Source organism: Carassius gibelio, chromosome A15 (assembly GCF_023724105.1).
Source record: "Carassius gibelio isolate Cgi1373 ecotype wild population from Czech Republic chromosome A15, carGib1.2-hapl.c, whole genome shotgun sequence".
NCBI lineage: Eukaryota > Metazoa > Chordata > Actinopteri > Cypriniformes > Cyprinidae > Carassius > Carassius gibelio.
Genome location: NC_068385.1, coordinates 2,747,240 through 2,759,860, shown reverse-complemented (window position 1 = coordinate 2,759,860; position 12,621 = coordinate 2,747,240). Strand labels below are relative to the sequence as shown.

The 12,621-nt window shown below is 36.8% G+C and overlaps 1 protein-coding gene across 17 annotated transcripts in view; it reads left to right on the top strand.

Moving 5' to 3' along the window:
- frem2b (FRAS1 related extracellular matrix 2b) overlaps positions 1 to 12,621 on the top strand; it is a 133,757-nt gene that overhangs the window by 44,381 nt on the left and 76,755 nt on the right. For 14 of the 17 annotated variants that reach the window (XR_008187266.1, XR_008187265.1, XR_008187264.1 and 11 more), the window contains exons 5-14: positions 1,515 to 1,640; positions 1,809 to 2,060; positions 6,308 to 6,457; positions 9,162 to 9,371; positions 9,508 to 9,705; positions 9,868 to 10,032; positions 10,338 to 10,520; positions 11,399 to 11,529; positions 11,685 to 11,840; positions 12,268 to 12,571. Coding sequence is in view for 11 of the 17 variants with exons in the window: in XM_052616302.1 (XP_052472262.1) it covers positions 1,515 to 1,640; positions 1,809 to 2,060; positions 6,308 to 6,457; positions 9,162 to 9,371; positions 9,508 to 9,705; positions 9,868 to 10,032; positions 10,338 to 10,520; positions 11,399 to 11,529; positions 11,685 to 11,840; positions 12,268 to 12,571 (1,875 nt within the window). In the remaining 6 variants the exon portion in view is untranslated. The remainder of the gene's footprint in view (positions 1 to 1,514; positions 1,641 to 1,808; positions 2,061 to 6,307; positions 6,458 to 9,161; positions 9,372 to 9,507; positions 9,706 to 9,867; positions 10,033 to 10,337; positions 10,521 to 11,398; positions 11,530 to 11,684; positions 11,841 to 12,267; positions 12,572 to 12,621) is intronic. The other 3 variants (XR_008187267.1, XM_052616300.1, XM_052616301.1) reach the window with 2 other exon arrangements.

The window sequence follows — 12,621 nt, the reverse complement described above, 5'->3', positions numbered from 1 at the left end:
ATTAATAAAATCAGAAATATTATATTTTCATTATACTTCATATTCACATCCTGAGTGAGTGTTGCTTGTAAGGCAATGTGATCATTTGTGTTTGAGACAAATAGTCCAAACAACCAAAGGTAAGCCAGAAAATGTGGAGTAGTGTGGGTGTGGGCGGTCATCACAGCTGTCACCCTTCAGTACATTGTGATCATAGCAAAATATCCCCTGAATAACATCCTTGTGCCTCCTCATCAAAACTCAGCAGCCAAGCCTCTGAAGTTGTGGCAGGATTCACGGCTGATTTAGCAGGAGCAGTCCATTGGTTCTCAGATCTGACTGAATGAACACTTTCTCCACGGATCTTACACATAATAAGATGGAAAAACGTACACCTGATTTCCCAAAATTCTTGTGCGCTCTTTTGCTGCTATTACTCTTTCACACAAAAATGATGAAAGAACTTTACTATTACATTTTTCTTTTTTCTGTATTTGTATATTAACAGGTTGTTGTGGATATTGTATCATAGCATAAGTTGATGGTAAATATATGTGCATTCATTATTTTTTAAATCACTTGTATATTGGTGTATGTGACTTTTTACAAAGCATTATATTTAATACAGTATATCAATGCATATATTTAATACAGTAAATATAACGTCGCTCTAGCAAAATCTCCTTTGTAAGCCACTTTCATCAGAGATCCATTCATTCTTCTCATTTTTTTTTATTCAGTGCTTACTGAAGAGGATATCATTACATAGTCTATTTGAGCTGGAGTGGAGAGATCGATGGAAAGGCATATAACTCCGCAGTCATTGCGGGCTCATATGACATTTATCAGTTATAGAGATAAGCCTGTGTTTTTCCTTTGCACAAGGACATAAAAAACAACTCAATGCCACAGTCTGAAAGGTTAAATCTCATTTAATAATCTTCTGCCTCTGAGTGCAAAGGAAGCTCCATGCAGATTTGAACAAGGCATATTTTCAGATAGAAAATCCACATAGCCGTGTCCTTAGAGAGCTGCTCACCCATATATTGTCTCAATAGTGCCTGAAAATCAAGTCTTAAATAGATAAAAAGCATTAATTTATTTGAAATGGTGACCATGAAGCTGGCAAAAGTTTTGAACCCACAGATACTGACAAATAGTATTAACTTTCATTCTGTCTTAAGTGTTTTCTACTAGGATTCTTGTGTTTTTAGTCAATCCCAACTCATCTGATAAAGGTTTTTATATCTCTCGCACTATATAACATCAGTGGTTAAGGATTTTTGTTAACGTGAAACTTGGGTCCGTCAAATTGTTATACAGTTCTTTTGACAGCAACAGTGAGAGATCAGTCCCACATTGAACACAGTAACAGTACTTAAGTTAAACATGTATTTTTAAAAGGTTAGAAACTTCGAGGACTAAAATATCAAGCAGAACTTTAGATCTGTCTCCTCACACAAATGATGTTTTCAGTCATGCTCTTCTTTCTTTGTCTAAAGTTTTATTTTACATTCATTTATATTTTGTCCTAGAATCCACAGTGTTCATCCCCTTGTCTACATATTCGATTGAGGAAGATATTGGAGAACTTCTGATTCCTGTGCGGAGATCTGGAGATGTCAGTCAAGAGCTTATGGTTGTCTGCTTCACACAACAAAGTGAGTTATGAAGCTTAACTTAAAGGCATTTCCATTCCTTACTAACTCTGTAGATTTCTAACTACATTTTGAAACTTTTAAGTGCCGTTTATCTCTGACTAAACCTGTGAGATTCAGTTTGAATGCTCAAAACTTCCTCTAATCTTCCCTTTATCCTCATCCGTGTAGGTACAGCCAAGGGCACAGTTCCCACCACGGTGCTTTCTTATTCTGACTACATTTCTCGACCTGAGGAACACCACAGCATGCTGCGTTTCGATAAAGGGGAGACGGAGAAGCATTGTCGTGTAGTCGTCATTGATGATTCACTCTACGAGCCAGAGGAAATTTTTAATGTCACCCTCAGCATGCCCATGGGCGGCCGTCTGGGTCAGGAGTTCCCCACCACCAGAGTCACTATCCTGTCTGATGCGGATGATGGTAAGCTGCTTCACTGTGCTGGATGCATTAGACTTGTTTAGCATGCATGCTTTTTATATTTAAGTTTTGTAATGTTTCACCAAGAGAGCAAGTGTATTTTGAGTTTGATGATCTGAGGCTTTAAAAAAATCATGCAAATTATGCAGTGGGATTCAGTTCTGCTGTACATCTAATTACAAATATAATTAATATGTTTACGACAGTAGCAGGACTTTGTGTGTGGGACAGTTTTAGATCTGCACACCGAAGACTGAAGACTTCTTAATCTTAGAATATTTATGAGCTCTCTAAAGTTTTTCTTAGGCAGGTATTCTTGCAGGCTAAGAGATGGATGAAAACAGTTGTTTTGACAGGTACTTCCATTCGAGGCAGCAGCCTGGGAAGTTGTCGGAGGCTTTGTTTAAACACAGTCCGATCTAAGCGATCTAACTCAAAAATCTGAAGGCAAGATCACACTGAATGTTTAATCTAAATTCATAGGATTTATTGAACACCACAGCAAACCCTGAATCTGTTTTCCAGCCATAATTCATGAAGTATAGAAGCAAAGAATGGTGCAGTCTCACCTTAAAGTGGGGAGAATGGATTATTTTGTCTGTAGAGAGATAGCTATTATTCCAGTATGGGGTTTTGGATTTCTTTCTTGCTTTTTGTGCTCGAAAGACCCACCTGAACTGAAGTGAAGTTTAGCTTGAAAAAAATGTTTTGTAGGAAAATGTTGATTTTATTATCATTATTTGAAAATGAAAAATTGTATTGAATATTTTTGTTTTTTAATGTTTTTAATTAATGTAGGCCAAATAATGATTAATTACATTTTAAATTAAAATTCTTCTAATAAAATTACAATACATTTTAAATTAAAATCATCCACACGCCTGCATGTTGCTCAAACTATTTATTTTTCATACAAATTTAATAGATTTTAATAGACTTTTATTATAATACGTATAATAGCTATGTTTGAAGAACAAAAATTAATATGGGATTCAAGCAACATTATAAAGTTTAGATCATATGTTTTGTTTTTTGTTTTTAGGGGAACTGTCCCTTAAAAAAAAAGATAATTACTAATGACTCGATTAGCAGATTTCAAACCTTAGTACTTTTCTGAGTGAATCTTTTCACAAAATAGTAGTTTTTATGATAAACAAATCATAACATAACCAGTCATGTATCAAGTTTGATTTGATACAGTGTGACTTTAAATGTGCACCAAAATCAGGGCTATCCATTGTGAAGCTGAAAGCTGTCCTCAGCGTGTGCATGTCTCTGGGTGCACATATGCATCTATGCCCCAGAAAGCACCTTATCACTCATCTTTAGGCGTAGTTTCAGGTGCTGTTCTCTATCATATTTCCCCACGGCGCCTCTTTGTTCAGCAACACCTCCAGGCCACTCCACCACCATTTGCATTTACGCACACACACGTACAAACCAGAAGAAAAATCTTTGGCGAATTCAATTTACTCAGTTTGCTTTTGATTTTATTACCGCGTTTGAGCTAATTTGGTTTTATACAAGCAAATCTTTCATTAAAAATCCCATGAAAAACAAAACATTGGGGAAATCAGATGATGGACACCTTATGGATTGAAGCTCTCCTATCTCTGGACAGTTGAATCGTGGATTCAGTCACCTGCAAGCGCCATGGTTGGGCATTATGAACGAAATAATTTTGAAATAAGAAATCCATTTCCCTGTCTTTTGATTACGTTTACTTTGGCTTTTTCCACCAGGAGGTTTCATTACAGTGAGCTGAAATGAGGTGAGAGGAAGCTGTGCATTAATGTTTTCTGCATCAGGGTAGCAGCCTGCAGTTCCTTTAAAAGAAAGAAAACCCTCAGTAGTCCAAATTTAGCCCACTAGCACCATGGCAGCCTGCCACATGTGTAACCTAATCCATTCAGTGAAGCACCTGAGTTTGGGTTTGGGTCGTGTAGGAGCCAATGGTTTGCTTTTCAGTTAATGGACTGTGGTGCTTTGAAGCTCACTGTTTGTCCCTTTTACATATGAACCTTTTCTGATTGTGGGAGCAGCGAGACACACACCATAGCACACCCACACAACAAGCCAAACCAAAGCGCTCATTTGATATCACCTTCCAATCGCCCACAGTACTTTATGTCTCTGCAGGGACAAGGGCTGGCAGTGCCAAGGCACATCATGCAATTATATTTAATGTGTCTCCAAGACCTAGATAAAGCTAGAGACAACTGGCTCTCTGTTTTTCTGAAGTGTGCACTTTATAATGGGATATTCACCACATGAACAATTTAGTCTTATTTTCGCCCTTGGACTCGATCCTCTTGGCAGTGCCTAAAGCTATATTTGCCCCTTGAGAGCTTTAACACAACTTCACAAGAACGTTACATGCATTTTATTGGAGATAAAAACACATCACCATTTTTTGTGAGTTTAAGTTTAGACTTTATCATTAATGAAAGTTAGTAATTTAGTAGTGTGAGAACATTAAATAGGAATCATAAAACTCAATATTATTACTATTGCGCATTCTTAGGCAACAGTAATCATTGGCACAAATAGAAGTGTACCATTTTCACTTCCGTTCACAGGTTTGGGGTTGGTACGATTTTATTATTATTATTTTTTCTTTTTATGTTTCTGAAGGATGTCTTTCAAAATAAATGTTTGTATTTCAGTATATTTTAAGATGTCATTTATTGCTTTGTCAGATATTTATGAATTTCCATTTTCCTTCAGAAATCATTTTAGTGTGCTGATTTGGAGCTCAAAAAAACTTTTTTTTATGTTTTTTAATGGGTTCATAATGTAAGAGTTAGAACTTGAATAACCCTTCAGTGGCAGCTAAAATCATTCAATAATGGGGCCTAACAAAAGCTCAAGTGGTTCCATTTTTTTTAGCTTTTTAATGGAAAATATTGAAAAGATAACAAACCCATCAACGAACACCTTGCATGACCTCATCATTGCATTCCACCCTAATGCATTCACAGTTCAGTGATGGGTTTGGGGTAAACATGGAACTCTCTGTTTTTATATTATCACATTGCCTGTGAGGCTTCCATGCCACACAAGAATAAAACAAGAGGAAGAGAGTTTCATCACACCTAATGTTTATTTTGCTTAGGCTTAGATGCGCTTCCTACCGTGGACGTATAGCAGCTTAAACTCCCTCAGCACCCTCAATGTCTTGACTTCAGTCAGATTCAGTACATGACACGGAGTTTTCCAAGAAAACACATTTGGAAGCTGAGGGTGACATAGACCTTTCAGCAGCAGATAAGGTGTTAGCGAGCTATCAACAAGGATTTGTCACTGGAATCTAAGTCAGATAAAGTGTTAATTGTAGACAGACAGGTCTATGCTAACCCGTTCAGCTCCACATCCCCTGTACCTTCTGTTAAAGCCACCTCAGATGGTTAAAGAGACAGTTCACCCAAAAATTGCAATTCTGTCATCATTTACGCACTCATGTCATTCCGAACTTGTATGACTTTCTTTCTTCTGTGGAACACATAAATTTTATACAGACAAAAAAAAAATATCCAGACAAATGTATGATATCCATGTTGTTTTGGACTCCACAGACAGTGATTTACACTGAAAAAAATGTTTTAAATATTTCCTTTTGTGTTAAAACTAGTCTAATCTAAGTATCATTGATAACATACATGGGTCATTCCTGGTATGCAGTAACATTTTGGCTTCATAAGTGTTGAAAAAAAAGTTTAAAAAAAAGTTTTTTTGTTTTTTGCATTCTACCAAAATAGTGACATGTTTAACTATTAGGAATGAATATTGGTCAAGCTCGGGGATTCAAAAAATAATAATTATGGGTAGATTGTTCAAACAATGGCCATGAAAATATTCCACCCTGTTAGGGACATATACTGTAGATAGTTATCAAAACATTTTAATAATGTAAATGTTAAACAATAATAAGCTTTTGTTGGATAGTATATGTCCCTTATACCATCTTATTATTATTATTATTAAAAAACAATAAAAAAAAACAATTATTGTTGTGCCAATTTTTTGCCAATAGGGTTGTAAATAATAATAAAAAATTGCTCAAAAACATATATATGCTGTTAGTGCTCCTCACCTCACAAAATAAGACAGAAGTATAAATATATATTTTTTTTAACATTTATTTCATCTAACAGCATTTATTTTTCATATTTAGTTTTAGTTAACTATACCCTGGCTTTGGCATTAATAGTTTGGTGATCAAGCTTACATATGTCTTTACTATCCAACAGCACCAGTGTTTTACTTCGGAGAAACTGAGCACCATGTGGATGAGAGTGATGGTTATGTGGAAGTCCGGGTTTTGAGAACAGGAAGTGACCTTTCCAAAACCGGAACTGTCACAGTAAGGTCTCGAAAAACTGAGCCTGTTTCTGCCGAAGGTATGTATCAGACAGATTGCATCTGTCAGTTCCTAGTATTACATGTGCAGACACATTCAGGTAGAATATAGAATAGAATAGAAAATATAATTTGTTAAGATTGTCTAACTTGTATTTCAAGAAATCTACACCTTGAGACAGTGATATGTTGCCGCAGGCCCTGCAGGCTTCAACATTAGACAGAACCAGACAACAAGAGCACATCCTATGACTTACTGACAAGATCTAAACACTGATTAGGTCTTGAGTGCCTCTATCTAACATGATCTACAAATACCAACGTTGTAAAAACATCCACATGTACAGTTTATTGAACACACGTGTCTTGTCTTGACACAATTTAGTCATTGAGTCAGACGATCAACTGTCTGGTTCACATTGTAGCTCACTCTGCCCAGGAACAGTCCAGTTGTGTTTAACCACAGTTCATTTTTATTCATCGAGTCAGTGAATTTAAATCAGTGTCACCAAAATAATAGGCCTGCGTGTAACTAAGTGGCAGCTCATTCAAACAATGGCACACACAAAAAGAAAAAGAGAAAAAAAAATCCTTGTGGACAATTTCAGTTTGTTCACTAAAAAATAAACATTATTTGTGAAGGTTAAAACTAATTTTAAAATTTAATCAAATTAAAGTTGATTAAAACTAGAAAAATCGATTGGCAAAATAAGTTTTATTCCATTTTTATTATTATTTTACAAATAATAATTGAATTTATTAGACAATAACAGAAATAAATGCATAACAAGATGCCATCACTGTGACAATTATACATTAATTTACACACTTATTTCACTGGGAAGCTGTGGCCTAGTGGTTAGAAAATTGGACTCACAATCGAAGGGTTGTGAGTTCGAGTCTTGGGCCGGCAGCAGAGATGGGGACTCGAGTTTGAGACTCGGACTCGAGTGCGACTTAAGTCGCACAAACAGTGACTTCAGACTCGACTTGAGACTCGTCCTCGAAAGACTTCAGACTCGACTCGGACTCGAGCTCCGGGACTCGTGAACAATGTTAATTTTTAGTAAACGTCAGATGAGCTCGCTGTTAGTGTTGTGACGTTCGCGAACGAACCGATTCTTTTGAACGGCTCATAAACATGATGGATGAGAGCCGAGTCACGGCTGGAGGGGAGCCGTTCTTTCTGTCGCTCTTTTTTCCTATGCGTGTTTCAGAGCGCGTGTTTCACACAGATGCACACAAATGAGCTCCTCCGCGAGACAGAACAGTTATAGGGGGAGGGGCGCACCCAGCGCAGGCCAACCCTTTATAGCGTGATGATATTAGTTATTAGTTGTGCACGCATCCTTCACGTGAGTACTACAGTGGAAAAAAACCTGAGTGCCTCTGTCATTGGGTAGGAGCGGAGCCATGACGTTTTGCACAGATATTCATTGCAGCCCACTTTGTTATTGTTCATTGACTTGAAGGGGCTGATGTCCTATTTGCAAAGTTTACAGTAGTAATAGTATGTAGACATTTCCATTTTATTTATTCTCATTTTATCTACTTTAAATATTTTTGGTTCTCTATCAAAATGTTCTTGTGTGATAACAATGTTCTTGTGTTGAAGTGTTTGTAGTAAAAGCTGTTTTGCACAGAAATTAATTGCAGCCGGCTTTGTTTTTGATGTTTATTTGTGAGTAGGTATTGTATGAATAACATAAGTCAGCGTAGCTTTGTTCATTCTTAAGCCAGACAAGAGGTGTGCAGCTATACAGCCAGGACAGACAGAAGGCCATTACTGAATCCATAAATGCAAAATACAGATATTAACTTAAAAGTAAAGCATTCTTGGTGTTTTTGTCATGTTGCAATAGCCTGTTTACACTGATTATATACCAAAATCAAAGTTGATATTGTATGCTAATAAATAGAGTTGTCATAATAACATATTAGATGCTTTGAATTCCTTATATATAGCTATGCAGTGTTCTAAGCAGCTTGGATGGGTCGCTGTACGTGATGCAACATTTATTATAACCAGAGACTTAATATAATAAAGAGACTTGAGACTTGACTTGGACTCTAGCTCAGAGACTTGAGACTTGACTTGGACTCTAGCTCAGAGACTTGAGACTTGACTTGGACTCTAGCTCAGAGACTTGAGACTTGACTTGGACTCTAGCTCAGAGACTTGTGAGCATCTCTGGCCGGCAGGAATTGTGGGTGGGGGGAGTGCATGTACAGTGTTCTCTCCACCCTCAGTACCACGACTTAGGTGCCCTTGAGCAAGGCATCGAACCCCCAACTGCTCCCTGGGTGCCACAGCATAAATGGCTGCCCACTGCTCTGGGTGTGTGTGTCACCATATTTGGCTGAATGTCATGTCACTTACTAGTTAATATATTCATTTTTAATAAGATAACATCTTTCAAATTGCAGTAATACATTATGCCATTTCTGCTACAAATTTCAATGCATTTAATGACTTAGGAAATAGAAGTAAACTCACCTACTGTATTTGATAATTATAACTAAACTAATCATCTGTAAAGCAAGTCAGAAATATAAAGTCTAACCACAAAAGAGTTCTCTCAAAAAGTTAGTCAGTCCTGTGCTTGAGAGAGATACAGAGTCAGCGAGAGAGATTTATTTTCTCTATGTTCATTTACCTATGACAGTAATTTATTATTGTGCCATTGATGCCTGTGGAATATTTTCTTCATTAAATTACTAATATTATGTAAACTTTTAACACAGCTGGTGTGGACTATGTTGGGATCAGTAAGAAGCTAGACTTTTCCCCAGGCGTCAGCATGCAGACGTTCAAGGTTACAATCCTGGATGACCAGGGACAGCCGGTGCTGGAGGGGCCAGAGAAGTTTGAGCTGGTTCTCCGTATGCCCATGAACGGCATATTGGGTGAACCAGGAAAAGCTACAATCTACATCAACGACTCCATCTCAGATTGTGAGTGATCTTACACTAAACCTTAAAAGGGCTAAATCAAGTATAAAAGTGTAATCTTATTGACACAAACAGTGAGACTGGTTAAAAAGATTTGGGTTTGAATGTAAGACTTGTTTTTTTTTTTTTTTTTTTTTAGTGCCCAAGGTGCAATTCCGAGATCCTACGTACACAGTTAATGAGAATGATGGACAGATTTCTGCTCTTGTGTACCGGAGTGGAGACCTGAGCTACAGATCCAGTGTGCGGTGTTACAGCCGTCAAGGCTCGGCCCAAGTCATGATGGACTTCAACGAGAGGCCAAACACAGACGTCTCCACCATTGTCTTTTTACCAGGTATTATTTTGGTCGTATTATTATTATGAGTTTTTGTCTCAATAAAAGACTTTTTTTTCTGAAGGAAGTCCATTTATTTTTTCTAAGTAAATGTTTCCCAATTTGAAGCGTAGACAGTTTTATGCATATTGAACAACGGCTCCCTATTGATTGCTTGTGTAGGAGAGGGGGAGAAGCCTTGTGTCCTCATCCTCGTGGATGACACCGAACATGAGGAAGACGAGGAGCTGAGTTTGGTGCTGGGAAGCCCTAGGAGTGAGTCTCCATTTGGGGCCTCTATAGGGGCTCAGAATGAGACACTCATCAAGATAAAGGATGATGCTGACAGTAAGACATTTATCTCCCACTTTCTCACATTTCTGTACCTGTTTGTGTTCACTTGCCATTGCTGTTATCTGTCAGAGTCCTAGAAAGTACATTTTTAATTGGCCTAAGATCAGAAAAAAAGTTGATATTAAAGGTGTATAGATGATGAAGAGGAAAAACTTAAAAGTGCTTTACAAAATAGTATGATCTGGACTAGAGGGTACACAACTCTTTTTTTGATCATCAGTCTGTGTAAGGTGATTGGACGATAGTGATATTTTGGTGCTGACATGCATCTCTCCTTTCCCATGATCCTCTTTACCCAGAGGCCATTATCAGGTTTGGAGCAACCAAGTTCAGTGTCAGTGAACCCAGTGAGTCTGGGCAAATCTCAGCGGTGAGGATCCCGGTCCAGAGGACAGGAGACACATCTAAAGTGTCTGTGGTGCGGGTCCACACAAAGGATGGCTCAGCGTTCTCTGGAGAAGATTACCATCCCATCTCTGAAGGTGGGTTCAAACACAACTTCATAGCATGGTTTTGTTAGACAGCTAAGGACATTCCCAGAGCATATTTTACATTATAATCATCACTTTTAACTGTTGCTCAAAGAACAAGCTCATTTTAGGACCATTTATTATTATTATTTTTATTATTATTATTATTTGTGATTATTTTCATACAATAAAACATTTCCCATCGGCATTCAAAGTATTGTTATACAAAAGAATAAGAGTAAGTAGATAGACAAGAATATATTCAAAAGAATAAGATAGATTGAAAATATAATTTTCATTACTGTAACAAATGTTGCGAGTATTATTATCATAATTGTTTTTGTGTTATATTTAACTAATTTACGTTAATGTAAATATGAAAAATACTATGAATAGTTATTTACTTTCCATTTACTTTATGCAGATATACCTTTATGTATATTTGTATAATTGTAATTTTCAAAATTTATGCTGATTTTAATAATAAAAAACAATTATTGTTATTATTTTTCTTTACTTTAATGCTGTTAAAAATTACTGCATTACGATAATGAGAATTAATTAATTATATATATATATATATATATATATATATATATATATATATATATATATATATATATATATATATATATGATAATGGCTTTAATTTTACAAAAATAATGTTACAATGTAAAAATCCTGATGGTCCTAAAATAAACATTTATTTCCTTTCTTTTTAATTTGGGAGAAAATCATAAGCTGGACATGTTTTTGTGAAATACACTTTTACATATGTGTTGTCCCTCATTGGTTATTTATCAGACTTATCACAAAAAGGCATTGTAATGTACAGTACATATAAAACATGACCAGAATCAAATATGAAAATGACCATTTCCCACCTGCAGATGTGGAGTTTAAAGAAGGAGAGACTGAGCACATTGTGGAAGTGGAAATTCTGTACGATGGTGTGCGAGAGATGAGAGAGGCCTTCACTGTCCACCTCAAACCTGATGAGAAGATGGTAGCAGAGATTCAGGTACTCCAAAATATGGGGATGGAGGAAGTATTTACTAAAAACCTGTTTGAGTATAATCTGGCTGTGCTGTATCAGTAGTGTTATACTGGTTTTTATCCAATTACCAATGAGAGATTCAAACTGTGTTCAGTATTGCTTATTTTCCAAATCTTCAGGTAACCAAAGCCATCATTTACATTGAAGAGACGAACAGTATGGCCGATGTGACCTTTCCTGCCGTGCCAGTAGTGGTGTCTCTGTTGCACTACGATGATACAAGCAGCACTAGAGAAATTCAGCCAGTCGCAGGATATCCTGTAGTCTGTGTCACGGTAGGTTCCCTACATAGAGTTCTGTCCCTGTGGCTGAGGGGTAGAGCATTGCCTTAGCAGTGCAAAAGGTTGTGAGTTCAATTCCCAAGGGAACACACATACTGATAAAAATGTTTTTAATTTATAGTGTGAATGCACTGTAAGTCACTTTTGATAAAAGCGTCTGCTAAATGCATTAATATAAATGTAAATAGAGAAAGAATGAGTGTAAATTGAGAATTTGGACACATTAAATGAACTTGCTTAACAAAAATAAAACAACACTAGATTGGAATGCATTTAAAAAAATAAACGAAATATAAAATAAACAATTTAAAAAATATATATTTTTATTAAATAAAGATATGTAAAACTGTTTATTTAAACCTTATATGATTTGTATTTATTAATTATATGAATTATCTATTTATTTATATATTTATTTTAGTCATGCAACCCCAAGCATCCTGACTTTGACCGGACGGGTTCCATCTGTGTTGCTGAGCACATCAATAACACCCTGACCCGGTACCGCTGGCTGGTCAGCGCCCCGACAGCACCTGACGGGGTGACCAGCCCCATGAAGGAAGTGGAATTTGACACCTTCTTCACTTCCTCCAAAACGATCACATTAGACTCAGTGTATTTCCAGGCGGGCTCGCGTGTGCAGTGTGCAGCCCGGGCTGTCAACTCTAATGGGGAAGAAGGCCTGGAGCTCACCAGCCCCATAGTCTCCATCAGCCAGGAAGAGGGTGAGTTAGAATTAACACTAATATAAGACTTCTTGGCACATAAATGAGAT